Source organism: Dermacentor silvarum, chromosome 4 (genome assembly GCF_013339745.2).
Source record: "Dermacentor silvarum isolate Dsil-2018 chromosome 4, BIME_Dsil_1.4, whole genome shotgun sequence".
Taxonomy (NCBI): Eukaryota; Metazoa; Arthropoda; class Arachnida; order Ixodida; family Ixodidae; genus Dermacentor; species Dermacentor silvarum.
The window spans coordinates 208,772,684-208,791,832 of record NC_051157.2 but is presented as its reverse complement, the minus strand read 5'-3'; the positions used below and the strand labels follow the sequence as shown (position 1 = coordinate 208,791,832).

General features: G+C 46.1%; 1 protein-coding gene across 4 annotated transcripts in view; it reads left to right on the top strand.

Annotated features, from left to right (window-relative positions):
• The window catches only part of LOC119449210 (adenylate cyclase type 3), a 233,067-nt gene that overhangs the window by 141,153 nt on the left and 72,765 nt on the right, over nucleotides 1-19,149 (top strand). For 2 of the 4 annotated variants that reach the window (XM_049666344.1, XM_049666341.1), the window contains exon 9: nucleotides 17,894-18,237. The exons of the other annotated variants lie outside the window; for them this stretch is intronic. In XM_049666344.1, coding sequence (XP_049522301.1) covers nucleotides 17,894-18,237 — 344 coding nt within the window. The remainder of the gene's footprint in view (nucleotides 1-17,893; nucleotides 18,238-19,149) is intronic. 4 annotated transcript variants of the gene reach the window in all.

Here is a 19,149-nt window from a genome sequence, read left to right as displayed (position 1 = left end):
TTCCGAGACAGTCCCTGGCGTCCGTTCTAGCACACCTGGACAATCGACCACTGTCAATTGAAATCATTCTCGCGTGTCGTCGACAGAAGACATCGCAGCTGAAAGCAACGAAGGGACTGCTTAGGTTTTTAAAGGAAACTGGCTTGGACAAGCGGCTATGACAGTGATGTCACGCATCACGCAAGAGTGACGGACTGTGACTGACGATGTGTGTGCTGTGTACGTTATGTGCTCTCTCTCTCTCTCTCCTCCCCATCTTTCATTCCCCCTCACCCCGCTCCCATGTGTAGGGTAGCAAACCGGTTGTCCTGAACTGGTTAACCTCCCTGCCTTTCCTTCTCCACTCTTTCCTTCCTTCCTTTTGGTGATGACGCAGGACTTCCTGTTATAAATAGTTCATAAGCTATTTAACGTGTTCCGTCTGACATACATGGCAGGCGCAACACGTTCACTTTTCTGACAAGTCGGGCTCAGCGCTGGCAGGTTATATACAGGGTGTCCCAGCTATCACGCAGCACGATTTTAAAAAGAAGAATGGCGTCAAGCCAAGGAAACCTAGTGCGTATTGTTTCCAGTGCAGTGAAGTAGCCGCCAGTAAGTTTTTTAGGGGCGAAGCTCCTTATAGCGGCACCCGTTCCGTCCCCGTCGTAGTAGTAGTAGTAGTGTGTAACCAGTCTGAGAAAAATGAGAAAAAAATTCCGAAGTTGTGTCCGTAGCGCGGAATCGAACCAGGGACCCCTCGCTTCCGAGCGCGCGGCGTTAGCCCACTACGCCACGAAGCGGACATGGACAAACGCACCACGATGGCTATAAATACCCAACATTAACGAAAGGCCGCGTTTCTAGCGCGTTTCTAACGCGTTTGTGCTAGCGCGTTACGGCCCGTGTAAGAAGCTGGTGTAAGACGCTGTGGCCTCTCCACCTTACCTTCAACGCGTTTCGAACGCGCTGCCCAAAGCTGTGGCAAGTCAAGTTCAAGTCGAGGAGCGTTTATGAATACGGGGGGTATACTCTCTCAGCAGTCATGTGATGGCGTCGGCAAACGCGGTGCACGTTCCGGCATGTGTAAATGGCTGCGTAAGACGCTGTGGCCGCTCCCCCTTACTAGAGTACTGCACGTTTCTAACGCGTTTGTGCTAGCGTCCCCTTAAGCGGGAGATCCGATGATTCCCTCCGGAGCTTCGCCCACTCATCATCATTCACCTCGTGGATCTGCTGTAATTGTTTTTCTTACTGAGATCTAATTAGTTAATTGTAATTAACTATCTAACTCAAGAAGTACTGTCCTAATTATCAAATTGTCAATGAGAAAATTGTAGAGCAACATGAAAAACTCCCGATACAGCTTTCTGTTGCTACGTGCTTCATAAATGTGTTTTTCCGAGCGTGAAAGATGCCCGCGAATACACGCAGAATTGCCACGCGAGTGGCCGCTTGAGGCGCTTTGCGTGTATTCGCGGGGGATGGCCGACATCCGCATCCGCATAGGGATGGCCGACAGTGCAGCGTGCGGCAATTGGGGGGACGCGGAAACGATTCGTCATGTTCTTTGTGAGTGCCCACAATACAGTGTGCAGAGACAATCGCTTTCTGTCGTGCTGAACCAGTTGGACAACCAGCCTTTATCGGAAGAAAGAATTCTGCAATATCGACGCGACGGGCCGTGCAAGCGCTCCTGCGCGTCCTGAAGTCCACTGGCCTGTGTGAACGTCTGTGATCGGAACGCCTTTTCTGTCACCTATGCCTCTGTCTCTCTTTGCGCTCTCTCCAACCCCTTTATCTCCCATCCCAATGTAAGGTAACAAACTGAAAACTCACTTCTGGTTAACCTCCCTGCCTTTCCTCTCTCGATTGCTCTCTCTGAACTCATGTTTTACAAATAAAAATGATATCCTCGCGTTGACAATGTTTTTTTTTTCAGCCAAGTGTCACTTTTATAATGATGTGCAATCTTCGAGGGCTACAGCGTCCTGTTTTGCGAGTTTGCTTAAAGCCTACCTTCCCTGACATGTCTTCAGGATTTGAAAATAGGTCAGTGGGCTCGGGAATCGCGCACCTACGGTGCCTTTCGAGGTCATCTGCACTAATGTCATTGTTCAAATTCTTTAGCACTCTGTCAAATCTTTACCTTACCAATAGACCCCTTAATTCCTTTTATTTCCCTGTCCTGCGCGTTAAACGGCTTCTCTGTCGCATTGAGTTGTTTTAAAATCATCTCAACAGACGTTCTGATATTCCCACTCTTTTGATTCAGAGATTGGCCGAAAGCCTTCGGTGAATGATTAGTAGCCGCTGGCCTGTGCCACCCATTCGGTTTGCGCAGCGCTGGTGGTTGGCCAGGAGGCTTACGTGCTTCGAAATTCTATCTTTTCATCCCTATACCCCCTTCTCCCAGTGCAGAGTAGCAAACCGGACGTGCGTCTGGTTAACATCCCTGCCTTTCCTCTCCTATTTCTCTCTCTCTCTCTGTCTGTCTCTATAATTTATCTTGCGCCGGCCGTTTACGATTAAGCATTTCCTCTATCATGGCGGAGCATGTCATGAGATTATGCCAGAAAATGTATTGTGGCGTCTCAGGTGCATGAGTCAGAACTTAATAACTGCTTTGCGAATACTGTTATCAAACTCCCCTACGGTGGCACACAACATAGCAATTAAGCTAAACATCAGCTCTGCATACTTGAGTGAGGTAACTGATCTCGATGTTTTGGATGCAATAAGATCATTTAACATTACTACAATGCCAGGATATGATGGGATTAGATTTCGTGAGATACTGTTTAACTTGACATGTTTAAAGAGTGTAACTTCCCTCCAGGATCGCTCGTCTTGCTGTGGTTCCCGTCACGTCGCGTTGGCCTATGCGAAAAACTTCTCTCCCGTTATGCTGGCCCTTACCGCGTCGTACGCAAAGTCACTAATGTGACCTATGAAATCGCTCCGCTAAATCCTACGTCGGCCTCTGCAACAATCGCGAGTGACATAGTCCATGTCTCGCGTCTAAAACCGTACCACTCTCAGCCCGGGCCCTAATTGCACCGGGACGGTGCTTCTGCCGCCGGCGGGTAATGTCACGAGCGGCGATCCTGTGGTCGGTGCTTGGACGATGACGACGACGACGGGTGGTTTTTCTGGTGTGCACGCGCTCCCCTGAACGATTGCTGCAGCGTTGTGCGCCTTACCCTGTAAATATATCCATTCTATATATATTCTCCCCGTAACAATATTTATTCAGAAGTATTTGAGAAGATGATTGAGGACCTTCATCGAGAAAGTGCAAGAATTGGGTTGAAGATGAATATGCAGAAGACAAAGATAATGTTCAATAGCCTGGCAAGGGAACAAGAATTCAGGATCGCCAGTCAGCCTCTAGAGTCTGTAAAGGAATATGTTTATCTAGGTCAATTACTCACAGGGGACCCTGATCATGAGAAAGAAATTTACAGAAGAATAAAATTGGGTTGGAGTGCATACGGCAGGCATTGCCAAATCCTGACTGGGAGCTTACCACTGTCGTTGAAAAGAAAAGTGTACAATCATTGCATACTACCGGTGCTAACATATGGGGCAGAAACTTGGAGGTTAACAAAGAAGCTCGAGAACAAGTTAAGGACCGCACAAAGAGCGATGGAACGAAAAATCGTAGGAGTAACGTTAAGAGACAGGAAGAGAGCGGTGTGGATCAGAGAACAAACGGGGGTAGACGATATTCTAGTTGACATTAAGCGGAAGAAATGGAGCTGGGCAGGCCATGTAATGCGTAGGATGGATAACCGGTGGACCATTAGGGTTACAGAATGGATACCAAGAGAAGGGAAGCGCAGTCGAGGACGGCAGAAAGTCAGGTGGGATGATGAGGTTAGGAAATTCGCAGGCGCAAGTTGGAATACGCTAGCGCAAGACAGGGGTAATTGGAGATCGCAGGGAGAGGCCTTCGTCCTGCAGTGGACATAAATATAGGCTGATGATGATGATGATGATGATGATGATGATGATGATGATGATTTAGGACGGGTCTAATTCCTAACGCAATGAAAGTATCCTTGATTAGACCAATTTACAAGAACGGGAGAAGGCAACAGTGCGAGAACTATAGACCTATAGCAGTCTTGCCAGCATTGTCGTGTGTTCTGGAAAAGCTTATTCACAAAAAGATGGTTTCCTTTTGCGAAAAATTTGACCTGTTGTCTAGCTCACATAATGGTTTTCGTCGCAAGATAAGCACAATAGCATTACAAGAAGACTTTGCAGACATGGTTAATAGTGAAATTGATAAAAATAGGACGGTAATTGGGCTTTTCTTAGATCTTAAGAAAGCCTTCGATACGTTGGATCACGAAGTACTCCTTGGAAAACTAGCTCAAATGGGATTCCGCAGACCATTCATAGAGGTTTTAAAAGAATACTTCAAAAATCGACATCAGGTTGTTCAAATTCAAAATATAGAGAGCAACTTAATTCACATAAAGCATAGAGTCCCACAAGGATCCGTGCTAGGTCCACTGCTTTTTAATTTGTATGTCAATGATTTGGCACATCTGTCGTTGCCCTCAAAGTTATACCAATTTGCGGATAACACTGCTTTAATATCACTCCATGAAAATTTTAATGAAAGTGCTACTTTACTACAAGAAGATATATGCAAAATAATGACATGGTTTGACAACTATATATCTGTGAACAAAGAAAAAACACAGTTAATCTGCTTCCACAGCCCGTACGAAAAAGTGTAACTGACCGAACATCTATATTTGCATAGTGAGCGCTCCAATCGATGCTCCTGCCAAATTATGCGGTATGCTACCAAAGTAAAGTACCTTGGCATTATTTTCGATGAATCCTTCCCATTTGTCCATCACATACAATATGTAGCTAAAAGACTCCGAACAGTATGCGCAGTTATTTACAAAATTAGATCAGTATGTGATCTTCGCTTAAGAAAACTCACCCATAAAGCTCTGGGTGAAACTGTATTAAGATATGGCATTACGATATACGGACTGGCCTCGCCATATAGGCTAAACGTGTTAAATAGAATAATACAGAAAATAACACATAACATAACATACGGAACAAACAGCAGCGCTGTTGGCCACAGCGAGCTGATGGCAGAACATGGAATATTTGATATTAAACAACTTTTTCATTCATTCATTCATTCATTCATTCATTCATTCATTCATTTATTAATACTGACAGCCTTTGCAGGCTATTACAGGAGTGGAAGAAAAGCACATACGTATACATGGGCATAAGCTTAACAACTACATCCGACATAATATGCAAACAAATGGACTGGACGAAAAAAAACACTGCTGAATTACAGAATACACAAGTTGAGGCAGGGATTTGTGTTATTGTCTAGGTGTGCTGTGGTGTACGAATGGTACGAGGCGATCAATAAAGACATCAAGAGAGTCACTTCTCACGATGGAGTTAGGCAGTTGGTTCCATTCTTTAATCACTCGAGGAAAAAAAGCTGTATTTAAAACAATTATTATGAGAGAGTGGCACAGGAATGTACATACTGTGGCGATGTCTAGATGGTTGGTCGGGGTGAACTGTAAAGTACTGCGTGTATTAATCTTAAAGTGAATCTTTCGGTAGTACTTACGAAGCATTATTTTGATGAAACATTTAAAACAAGAAACGTAAAAACTCGTGATTTGCGCAACATTGAGACATTCATTCGGGCTAAAGCGTTCACGAACTATGGTAAAAGGACGAGGGCATTTTATGTACCGTTCTACTTTAACAAAATACCAGAAGTCACCAACGTATCGTCACTCAGGAAACTAAAACAATTCATACACCACACGGTTCTGGTAAAAGACTGGGAATAATAAGAGAAAACAATGTGATGGTAGTTTTTTCCAATGTCATTTCGCTAACTATTGTATAAAATGGACTAGGATATTGTGTTCTTTGTGTTTATTTTTCGTGTCTGTTTTTGTTTCAAAACATTTCAGTACTACATTTCACTACTACATATGATGGAATGGAGGGTCGTGCTGTACACACAACATTTTTTAGCTGAAATACGTAATTGCTTACGTTATTGCTTGTGCAGGAACAACTATTGGAAATTAGGCGAACGATGGAGGATAACGGAAAAGGAGGAATAGGGAAAAGCGAAAGAAAACATGTACAATGCCTTGCTAAGAGAAACTATACAGTGGTCCGCATAAAAGCATCGATGCTTTCGCGGACTTCGGGTTATTAATACATAAAGAAAATGTGTATCTATATGTATATTTCTTTTTATCTTCCTGCTGTACCCATTTTTTCCTATTGTTTCCTTTGTTTGAAGCACAAAAACTGTGTCATTCAGGCCAAAGCACTGCCCTGTCCCGCTCAAAAGCATCTTTGCTTTGGCGGGCTTACGAATTACTCAGATTGTATATCTTGTGTTCTAATAATAAAGAATGAATGAATGAATGAATGAAACGACAAGTGCACCTCGACAAGGAAACCCAGCAGGGATTTCGACGGTGCCGGGCTCCTTGTCCAAACCTTTCGGCTTGAAAGGAGACATACTTTGTGTGCATGCTTCAGGTACGCGTGAGGTCGAAGCCCATTCAGCACATCGAGGCACCCTAAAACACGACATCGTAAATCTCGAAGGCCATAGAAGTGGCTAATACTTTTCCGCGCGACCCGCTTGATGGGACTCGTAAACCAGAGTCGTAACCTCGGGGTCATGGAATTGGCCAATACTCCACTGCTCCGTACGCTTGCTGGCGCTCGTAAACCACAAGCGGGGTAGTTGGCGGTAGAATGGAATGAATTTAATTTACCTACTTAATGGAGATAAAGCCGATGCTAAATCCTACAGACCAATTATAATACCTTCGGTAAAGTTGAAGTTGAAAACATGGATAGAACAGAATGAGATACTGTGAGAACCGCGGAATGCTTTAAGCATGGCCAAACATATCGAAGATAAACATGTTTTTATTCACACAGTGCATATAAATATAGTCAAGGAATAGAAGAGGCGAAAATATATGCTGCCTTTCTAGATATTAATGGTGCGTACGACAGCTTAAACAGGGTGATTTCTTATAGCATCCTTAGAGGGCAGAACCTTGAGGAATGAACTATAGAGTTTCTGCAGAAAGTAAGGAAATATACCAGCATAATAAAATTTCGCTCACATCGGAAGGATTAAATAATTACGCGGCAGTATTCTGCTGAAGGATCTGCGCCTGGTTGACCCAGTTTCACTACTCCATTTATGATGTACATGATGGTCATTGAGAGAAAGCTATACAACCAAGTAACTTAGGTTGCAATCTGCATGCTGGTTACATGCAGTGATCACTACATAGCTACGTCGTTCATATAATGGTATACGCCATTTTAAAGTAGCATTCATTTTTTTTTTTCGTAGAAAGTAATTCCTGACTATGAACAAAATCTTGCGCTTGTGTAGTTCAAACCCTGCTCAAATCCTGCGCTTGTGTCGTTAATGCAGCTTCACTAACGTGAAACCTGGGGAAATGCGAAGTAGTGATGCGGCGGTGCTTCCCTTATGTTATTCTTATGCTATTCTTGCACAAGTGAGGAGAAATCGAGCGCTTGTGTGGTGGTGGCGCCCTCTCTTGCCCTGCGCTGGTACCAGACTGGCGTTTCGGAAGAGATTTTCATGAGTTTCTGCTAATTCCCACATATCCCTGGCTCATACCCGCATATCCAATGCCGGTATTCGCCACACATAATTTCATTGTCGTCAATCGTGACGTAACTGACGAGCATGTGATGTTATTGGTGTCAAGTGATTGACAAGTGTAACATTATTTCTTTCGGGCGTAAACGAGACGTTTCCATTTTTTCCTACCACATACAGGGAGACAAGCTTTCGCGGGCATATGTTATAAATATCTTGGCGTTTACCTTACACCAGGCCTCTCCTGGTTTGAACAAATCACTGCTACGTGCGCGAAAGCCTCAAAATCTTTAGGGTATCTACGACGAAACCTCCGTCATTGCCCCTTAAACGTTCGCAAATTATCCTATTTAACTTTCGTCCGCCCACAACTTGAATATGCCTCATCTGTTTGGTCCCCTTCCGCTCATTATCAAATTAACATGCTTGAAGCAGTTCAGAACAGAGCCGCCCGTTACATTTCAAGGAACTATGACAATCATTCAAGTGTGACTCAACTTAAACTTGATAACGGCCCTTCAACCATTGGCCATCCGCCGTCAAATATCTCTCCTATGCCTGTTTCACAAGTACGTCTACAGCAATAAAATAGCCTCGTTACACCTTGAACGCCCCCTTTTCACGTCACGCAGGCTACATAATCACCTCAGCTTCACGCGCATCTTTGGCAATCACATCCGCACTTCCACAAGCCATCCGCATGTGGAATGATCTTCCCGATCATATCGCCTCTGATAATAACCTTAACACATTTAGCCAGATGCTTGAGGTACATATTTTCTGTTAAATAGTGCTGTAACATGGTCTCGTCGTTTAAGTTCTTTTGTTTATTTTGTTTATTTTGCGATGTGTTGCGTTTTTGTTAGTTTTTTTTTTTTCTTCACTTGCACTCAAATGCTCTTTTAGTGCTTATTTCGGAAACGTATTCTGTTGTGCAGCATATATATTTTTTTTCTTCACTTGCGTTGGAGACTTCTTTTACATTTTGCAATTTACTCTGTTGCGTTGCGTTTTGATGTTCACTTGCATTGTAACCCTGTTCTATACTAGTTTGCGTGTGCTTTCATTGTATTAAGTAAACCCCCCCCCCCCCTTACTCAATGCCCTTTGGGCCTGTAAGGTATTTTTAAATAAATAAATAAATAAATAAATAAATAAATAAATAAATAAATAAATAAATAACCTAATAGTCATGTTAGTCATACATTCGTACCCTTCAATGCCAATTTCGGCTTATACCAAGTGAACGAGACGCGAGTTTTCGGCAGATCTTGTTTTTGTGCGCGACCACGACGACATGACATCACATTAGACGCCGAGAGGCCGGGCTCCTAAAGTGCTTCGCACTTAACACAAACCTTCGTTTACCAACCGACAAGCCCCGACACGAAATCGGCCAACCCTTAAGCAGCAAAATGCGCAGTTATACGCGCATTACCTACCGCTTGACGCAGACGGCCATGAAATTACGTCATGCCACCAGCTATCAAAGCTATTTCACGAGTCTCCTGAAGGCGACGTCGTCGTCGTCAGCCAGCCGCTTTCGCCGACTTGCCCCCAGTCCTTTACTTGTCCATCGTCTGTCTCCTTGTTCAAGAAGCCCTCTCCGTCTGGCTCTTTCCTTTTTCTGCTCAGTTTATCGCTTTCCTTTTTTTTTCGCGGGAGGCACGGAAACGCGCCTCTTCTTTCTTGCTTACCACTCTTCTTAGGTCGCTGCGAGGTCTTAGCGCATAAGCCGCTTTGTCGTGGCCCCCGCGAAATTCCAGGCACGGGCGAGCTTTCCCGGCAAGAGAGGCTGCTCGCTGTGAGCTCAACGGACAGCAGCGTTATGACTACTGCCTTAAGGGGGCGCTTCTGCAAACGCTCCGTAACGTCTGACTAATATCTGTGCACAGAAAGGCGAGAATTTAGGTCGGAAATTTAGCACTAAAAATCAGGTGTTATCATATTCAATGACAACAGTGTCAATACAGGGCCAGGAAATACCTCGGGTAAAATAATATAAATACCTTGTCATATGGATAAACGAAGGCAATAGATATATGGAAACACAGGAAAAAACAATATCATGAAAGGGGAAGAGAAATCTGACCATCATGAAACACAGAGCGTTAAGGGGGTACATAGGTATGAGGTGCTCCGGGGTATGTGGAAAGTTGTAATGGCTCCAGGGTTTACATTTGGAAATGCGGTTGTTTCCTTCAAATCAGGGGTATAATCAGGACTGGATGGCAACCAAACGTCAGTGGGACGCCTCGCATTGGGCACTCACGGGAAGACTACAAATGAAGCTGTGCAGGGTGATATGGGCTGGACAAGTTTTCAAGTGAGGGAAGCTCAGAGTAAAATTGATTATGAACAACGACTGAGGAATATGGAAAAAAAGTCAATGGGCTGAGAGAGTGTTCAGATATTTGTACAGGGAGAACATTGATTCACAGTGGAGGAAAAGAACAAGAAAGCTTACAAGCAAGTACGCTTCCGGTATAGTGAGCAACGTGGCAACAAAGAATGTCAAGCGCAAAGTCAGAAATGCTGAGAGCATCTCATGGGTGGCGGAAAAGGAAAAGAAACCTTCTATGACTCATGAGGCAAAAATGAAATCAGGAAAGAAACAATTTACAATAACTCAAAGGGAAGCTGCAGGATGCCTTAGAACGCGCACTTATAAAGCGAGGTACAATAAAGAAGAAGGTGCATATGCTTGCTGCTGTAAAGTTATGGAAACGATAGAGCATATTCTATGAGAATGCGATCGATTGAGGCACCTCTGGCCTCCTTGAAGCCCTTGGGTTCAGCGAGAGCAGGGGGAAGTAAACATGTCCACAATGGAGATCGGTCCTTTGGTGGAAGTGTCGAAACGACAAAGAACGTACAAAGACTAAGTTCCCAATAGGGGTTTGTTTGTTGATGAAAATTAGTCGTGTTCTTTCTATTATTTGTTCAAGACAGGTAGGACATTAGGCCATATAAAAACGAGCTTGGTGGCTCAAGCCACCGCCCCGTTCCAAAGGGGAGGCTCCTAGCATCCATCCATCCGTAATGAAACATACCGCGCAGTGGCTAGAAAGTGCCTACTGCGACAGGCTGCACCGAACACAAATGATGATCGCCATTCAGCTAATTCTCTATGAGGGAGTGACAAAATTAAAAAGAAACCATGTCATAGAAACTATTGTCCTGTCATAATCGACGTTCTTGAACACTGAGTTTGCGCAGTGAGATTAAACAAGACATAACGGAACAGTAACGACGCACACGGTCGCCTTTGTGTACCTTTTTGTCAAGACTATCCGCGCTGCCAGGCTCAGTTTTGAAGAAGCATGTACAACGTAGCTGGTGAACTAATTCTTTTGTGATTGAAGCCATTTTGTACGTTTCTTTTTCTTTCCTTCGACCACCTGAGCTATTGCCTCGCATTGATTGTTTTTCATCTTATGCTCCTCCAAACACATACAGTTCCCTCACCACATACGTAATGAATTCATCGTCATATTGGCACGTGTCCTTAGCCTTTTTTCGGGGACTGCATTTCACCCGCTAACAACTTAAAAGCTATCGCTCAGCGCAAGACGCGCCTGCATGATTGGAACTTATTGGAATGTTATCGTTGATTCTATCTGTTGTGTATATTCTCGCCGAACCTTGCGCAATCAGAGTGCATGCGTGATACGAATGGTGTAGTAGCTTCTAGAAGACACGCGGGCGCCAGCGATTATCCTATAATTTTGCACGAGTCATGTATAAAAGTAGGCGCGCCTGACCCGTACACCAGATTTCGACGATCGCCGACTGTGTTCGCCGCTATCATTGTGCCTCGACTGCCACTTGTTTTGTGGGCACAAGTTCTCCCAATACCGCTCTTCTGTCTGTCTGCGTCGGTGTCTCTGTCTGTGCACGTGTGTGTAAAGGCGGGGTGGGAGTGCGTGCGTGCCTGTAGGCATGCGTGCTACGTACAGGGCCTGCCACTTTTAGGGTGAACACCTCATCAGTATTCAACAGCCTATGGCAGTTGATTTTCAGCGCTAAATAAAGAAAACGATTATTTCCATTATCGGTATCATCATTAGGCGTCATATTCGGCACATTTCCCCCGTGAAGTAGAAGGCATGTTGAAGTTATACCGGCCTAAATACTAATGAGGCGTTTTCTCTTGCACTGGACGACCCTGTACAAGCGGGTCTGCGTACGTGCGCGATAATTTGTTACATACTTTTGTCTGATAATACAGCCCACAGTGCTGTCCACATGACTGACTGGTATGCATTATCAAACACGAATAAATGTATTTCGCATTTTGTGCGCTCTAGACAACGATAGCTGTACTATTTGCAGTGAACAAAACTAGAGCCTTCGGTATAGGTCCAACGACGCTGCTGACTCACGGCGGCGCACACTTGACCAGTAAGCCGATTAGTCTGCTGCTAAAGCCAGAGAGGCGCGGCCCAGTCTTCACGTTGACGGCTTTGCGACATGGTTGCGAAAAATCTCCGAGACGCTAGCGTGTCGCGTTGCTTCAGTGCTGAAATGCACCACCGTCATGCTGGCTTCTGCGAGTTGTTTGAGATGGCGAGATGAGATTAGAAACCAAAGCTTGCCCAGCGGCAAGCGCAATCAAAATAACAAAATCTCCTATAGCTAACGGAAGGTTGCATAGTACTCATCACAACGGTTCCCGATTGGCACCCGTAACTCAATACAGGCTGTTGCGCAACCATGATGCACTCTTGAAAATCCTTGTATATGGCCTATAAAAGCGATTGAAAGAAAAAAACTGACAGAGCAGCACGACGCAATGCTGCGTGGCCCTGCGCTTTTACAGCCCGTTACATGTGTGCCTAGATTCGTGGTCAAAAATACACTCAAGTGAGCCAACAGAAAAAGCGACATACCAAATGTACATGGTATTTGGAATGAGGCGTCGGCAGTTAGATCCATGTTGCCGCCTTGTAACTACGCCTTTTGCCGCAACCAAAGTTTGATTTTCTATGCACCCTTTTTTTAATAATTTCAACATGAAAGTAAAATATTTGCGGTTATCACATTTCTCGAACAACGTTCGAGTGCTCGAGACGCACAAGCAGAGGTATGTCACAGCTGTGTCAAAATACGAATCTTTGGCAAGCTGATTACGGATTACAGACAAGGACATGTTCCAACACGTAAGGATAAACGGAAAAGGACGCAGAGACAAAGAAGGCGACAGGCAAGGTAGAACGCTGCTCTTCAACTGCATTAACCTTTTGAAACGGGTGGCAGCAAGTCACGTGGGCGGCCCGCCATGGTGGTATAGTGGCGTGCGCTGCTAGGCTCGAAGGCGCTGGATCGAATCTCTGCTGCCGCGGCCGCATTTCCATGGTGACTAACTGCAAAAACGCCCGTGTACTTTTCATTGGGTGCTCGTTAAAGGGCCCCAGGTGGTTAAAATTGATCTGGAGCCCCGCACTACGGCGTGCCTGATGATCATATCATGGTTCTGGCGCGTGAAACCCCAGAGTGTAGTTTTTGAGCAACGGGGCAAAAATAAGGGCCTATATTGGCGCATGCGTATAGAGAAGGGCCAGAAACTTGGAGTATTTGACAGCACCACTATCAATTACGCAAAGCATTACGTTTCGCAATGAATAACCAACTTACCCAAATCGCCAGTTTGTCTGATCCCGCTAAGTCCTGTACCTGCGCACGGTGCTCCCTCAACCTGTCGTTACCACATCTCCCTGTCCGGCCCACATAGCACTTTTCACACGACAGGGGTATTTTATAAACCACCCCCGTTTCGGAAGGAATGAAGCCTGTGGCGTGATTTTTTTTAGCGCTATCTCTCCTATCCTTAAGCAAAAGTGTTCGTGACGAAGTGAAACGTTTTGTATTCGAACATTATTATACACACTGATGAACGATAGGCAGCGCAATTCACAAGGAAAACTATAAGTAGTCAATGATGGAATCAAACTTTGTTTACACTTATTTTCTAGTGGTGTAATTCTCTTGTATCATTCTTCTGATGTTCTATAAGCACTCGAACTTCCTATGATTTAAAGGTGATTCCGTTGTCTTACACCACGTTAGCGTTCGACACACATTCTAATTGACGCAGGCTAAATAAAGTGACCGCAGTGTTCATATGTCCCTCGACTTTTCGTGTTCAACGCTCACTGCAATTGTAATCGCCGAGAAAAAGAGCCGCCTATTCAAATTTTTCGTCTTCATTGTTTCTAAATTAAATTTAATTTAATTGTGAAGTTTTATGGACCAAAGCCACGATTTCAATATGAGGCACGCCGTAGCGAGGGACTCTGGATGAATGTTTACCACCAGGGGTTCTTTAGCGTGCGCGCAATGCTCGGTACCATGGACCTTTATTCATTCCGCCCTCATCGCAATGCGGCCGCCGCGGCCGGAATCCGATCCCGCGACCTCGTGCTTCGTAGCGAAACGCCATAGCCACGACGTCACCACTGCAGTTTCTAAAAATCTGTCCCCACTCTTCATCGACAAGGCATGATGCCCACCAGTGACGTGACAAACTCCTTCGAAGAAGTGGACGAATTGGTGACACGATATGAGCCCATGCGAACATACTTTCATAGCATCATTATTTTATAGGTTCAGATAAGTACTATCCCCATCGGCAGCTCATGAAACCTTCTGTGACACTGAACATTTCAGTAATTGAAAAGAAATATGTTGTACACTACTTGGAAGCAAAGTTCCTCTCACTTCAGCAAATGCACCACGTCCAGTAGAACTGTTCTACATCAAATGACAGCTCCGCTTTGGTTTTCTATATTTCGGCATCAGAAAATGGACGTGTCATTTACCATGGAAGAACTCGAGGCTGCCCTGGCAGTCTCTAAACGATCATCCTCTCCAGGCCCTGACGGCGTCACCTATTCTGCCCTGGGACACCTTGGACAAGAGGCAAGAAGAGCGCTTCTGAACAGCTTTTACAACTCATGGCATAGAGGTACAGCTCCCCGGCAATGGAAGTTAAGTCGGCTGGTACCATTACTAAAGCCTGGAAAATCTCCGTTGGACTTGGCGGCATATCGCCCTATTGCTCTTGCCAGCTGCATCGGCAAGGTTATGGAAAGGATGGTCCTTGCACGTCTAGAATGGTATCTCGAGCGTTACAATATCTACCCCGCTTCCATGGCAGGCTTTCGTAGGGGTCGTTCTTCAATGGACAGCGTCATTGACCTCACGACATTTGTGCAGCAGGAGAAAAGCCGTAAGCGCATATCAGTTGCGATATTTCTCGACGTGAAAGGCGCTTATGACAACGTTGCACATGAAGCCATCGTCACCTCCCTGGACACTATTGGAATCGACGGCCGCATGCTTCGTTGGTTATCCGACTACATAACTCGCCGGTCGTTTTTTGTGCAAACAGAAGACGGCCCCACAGCTGAACATTACACGTACTGCGGCGTGCCTCAGGGAGGAGTATTGAGTCCGACGTTGTTCAATGTGACACTCATTGGACTAGCTGACATTTTACCTAAGACAATCTGCCTCTCGATATACGCAGATGACATCTGCCTTTGGACTTCTGCAGTTACTCGGCCTCAGGTGCGTGCGCGTTTGCAACGGGCAGCAACCTTGACATCAGCATATCTTCAAGCACAAGGCTTGACTGTATCAACCGAGAAATGTGCATTGTTGGCATTCACTCGAAAACTTATGACGCCATACCCAGTTTCTAGTAATGGACACACTATTGCCTACGGAAAGACCCATCGATTTTTAGGTGTAATAATCGACCGCCATCTTTTCTGGAGCTCTCATTGCAAGTACCTGAAAAAAAAACTGTCGTCGATTGCCCAGGTACTGAGATTCATGTGCGGGAAAACATGGGGCACATCTGTACGCTCCATGCTTCAGTTGTACAGAGCTCTATTTCTAGGATACCTACGCTACAGCCTTCCACTGTTGTCCAATACGTGCAAGACAAATGTTCGCTCGTTGGAGAGCTTACAGGGCCAAGCATTGCGCACTTGCTTAGGACTTCCTCGCGGCGCGTCAACACATGCAACAATCGTCCTCGCCAAAGATCATCCGATCCAAACATACGTTGCAGTGGATTGTCTCAGGGCGCATATCCGTCATCTTTCCCGCGTCCCCGATCATCACTTGGCGTTTTTGCCTTCTCAGAGACCTCGTTCCACGTTTTCTGAAGTTATCGTCACCAATCAAGATTGCCTTCCATCAGGATACACCCCAGCAGCAAGGCTTTCATTCCCCTTGTGGTGCCTGCAACAGCCTCAGGTGCGCCTAAGTATTCCGGGCGTAAAGAAGAAGGCCAATCACCCAAGAATAGCTCTGCAACAGATGACGCTGCTATTAATGAATGAGACCTACTGGGACCGAATACACATCTATACCGATGGTTCCGTCTCATCTACCAGTTCTTCAGGTTCCGTTGTCATTCCGGCTACGAAAACCACACTCAAGTTCAAACTGTCACACGTCACAACATCAACGGCGGCAGAGCTTGCTGCCCTGCCTGCTGCTGTACAATACCTCCTGCAAGAGACACCTCAGAAATGGGTCATATTTTGTGATTCTAAGGCAGCACTTCAGAGTCTGCATTTTGCCATTTATCAAATGACTCATGAGCAGCTGGTATATGAGATAAGAGAAGACCACCGTCAAGATATCGCTATAGGGCATGAAATTATATTTCAGGCTACCGGGACATACCAGCATTGCTGGTAATGACCTCGCCGACGAATCCGCCCGGTCTGCTCATCTGGAAGGCCGACCAGTCCCAATCCCCTTATCCAGGACCGACGCTGCAGGAAAACTTCTTTTCGTGGCTAAAGCTATGACACACAAATATTGGTCTTCTCTTAACCCGAAGTGCCATCTCCATAAAATTGACCCATCCTTGAAGCTTCAAATGCCATCAAACATTTCCCGCTCTGAGGCGACAGTATTGTGCCGCCTGTGACTCGGGGTGGCATTTACAAAGGCCTACTCGTTCCACATTGGAATGGGGGATACGCCCATGTGCGACTCTTGTGGAACCAGAGAAACAATTGCACACGTCTTATGTCTCTGTCCCCAGTTCGACGTCGAGCATGAAGCTCTCCGGACAGCATTGAACCGGGTGGATTCTCGACCATTTTCGGAATGAAGATCCTTGGACCATGGCCGTATGCGTCGATGGCACAGAAAGCCACGAAAGCCTTGTTGCACTACCTCAAGTCGACAGGTCTTGGCGACCGTCTGTAGACTTCGTGCGAAGTTTCAAATGTGCGCGAAACTGTGCTCTCTCTATTTCCTTTCTCTCTCTTTTCATCCCTATACCCCCTTTCCCCAGTGCAGGGTAGCAAACCGGACGTGCGTCTTCTTAACCTCCCTGCCTTTCCTCTCTTCTATTTCTCTCTCTCTCTCGGCATCAAGTACACAGCAGTTATTGGCTCTCACAAAACGTCGTCCACGGTGGAAGAGCTATTCGGACTATTACCGACCGCAAGATTTATTGCACAGAGTGACCGCAGTCGCGAATGGATTATACATATAAGCGGCCGTTAAAGCAGCCTTAGAAGTACTAAAGGTTTGCTATCATGTATACCTCTCTATATTATACGAAATTATTAAAACATTGACCGCTAGTTTTATAGCTGGTTACACGGGTACATTTTCAATGTCTGCCGAGCAATGTTGGCATTGCAGGGAACGAAGTAGCTGCCAGATTGGATATTGCAGCGCATGCGTTATGCACCCCCGTCGCATTTACATTATTAGACGCCGGGACCATTCTTCGCACCCTCCAGCACGAACAGAAAGGGCACGTGGTTCGATACGCAGGCAAAGTGGTCTATCCTGTACAGAGTCGACCCATTCATGCGGTGCTCAACAAGCCAAAATATTGACCACACGTTCGACACGCTCCTCCATCGTCTGCGCTTGGACCTATAGCTTACACGGCTCACTCCATGTTACCTGCACAGAGGCCAGCGCATAAAAGAGCATCGTCGTCGTCGTCCTTGTTGTTGGTGGTGTTGTCGTTGTCGTTGTGTTGTTGTTGTTGTTGTTGTTGTTGTTGTTGTTGTTGTTGTTGTTGTTGTTGTTGTTGTTGTTGTTGTTGTTGTTGTTGTTGTTGTTGTTGTTGTTGTTGTTGTTGTTGTTGTTGTTGTTGTTGTTGTTGTTGTTGTTGTTGTTGTTGTTGTTGTTGTTGTTGTTGTTGTTGTTGAATGCCATTCCACCGTGTCGCAGCTCCTGGGCGTCAGCAGCGGAGGCGTCCAGCCGACCACCGTCGCCGACGAGCGGCCGGCAGGGGAGGGCTTCGCCATGCGGTCGTTGAACACCGCTCGCCACTCCGTCAGCGTGGCGGCGCTGGCGCTGGTCGCCGTGGCGGTGCTGGTGCGGCTCAGCTACCTGACCAAGATGGCCTTCCTGGCGCTCCTGTGCGCGCTGCAGTGCGCACTTTGCCTGCTGCCTCCTCTCAGTGAACACTTCAAGGTGGCGCCGACAACGCCGTCATTCGAAGCCGAAGTCGTCGAGACAACCGAAGCCACCCTGACCACCGCTCTGCCAGTCGACCAGCCGAAGCTCCAGCAGTGAGTAGGAATGACAATCGGCGAACCGCCCGCGGCGTCACCCACCCAGCATACACCACCATGGCGTATGCTGTATTCTCGCAGATATTCTACTGTAATCTGCAGAATGCTTGCATTGAGAAGTTTGTTTGTTTGTGCAGATCAAGCTAAGGCGGCTCAGAAGAAAAAAAATTTTTCCTGTTTAGCAAGGGCATGAGCAACGTATCACATGTCGACACGCAGTGTTTTCTTTTGCTCTTGTGTTTTGTTGTTTGCGTTACATGCGAAAATAGTAATTACTATGCATGAGTTTTCCGCCTACATAATATGTGTACGCATAGGTTTATGTACAATTCTTCATAATTTCTTAGTCAAGCCACAGTACGCAACGAAAAATGCCGGTAATGCTTTTACCCGTTTCACAAACTTGAACAGATAATAAAGCGACACGGCAGACTAACCAAGCCAAGCTACAGATAACTGCCCCCGCAGGGGCGTCTGCGTCAGCAGGCGTTTGGTGTGTTGCGACACCACGGACCCGAGCACATGAGGGTCGGACCCTCCTACGCTTAACCGTGCGTGGCTTAGCCGTGTCCGGGGAAAAGGGGATCCTGGGGGTTGAGCCGATGCCGGGAGTTGGACCTTTATGGCCCCCCGGCGGAGGCAACACACTTCTTTGGCCTCCGCTTCACGTAGACGGCACCCCCGGACTGACCCACCCGGGGGAAATCGGTAGTTGCCTTTTCCTGGCTCTCTCTCCAATCTTCGTCTTTCCCTATCACTTTTAATCTTTCCTGTCTTCTCATCTTTTCCATTCACTTCAACTTTTCCTGGCGGCAAGGGTTAACCTGGTGTGGCTGTCCTACCTTGGGTATACCATATTAGGTTATAGTAACGGCATACTGCTGGCGCTGTGCAGACTTGTTTACATGT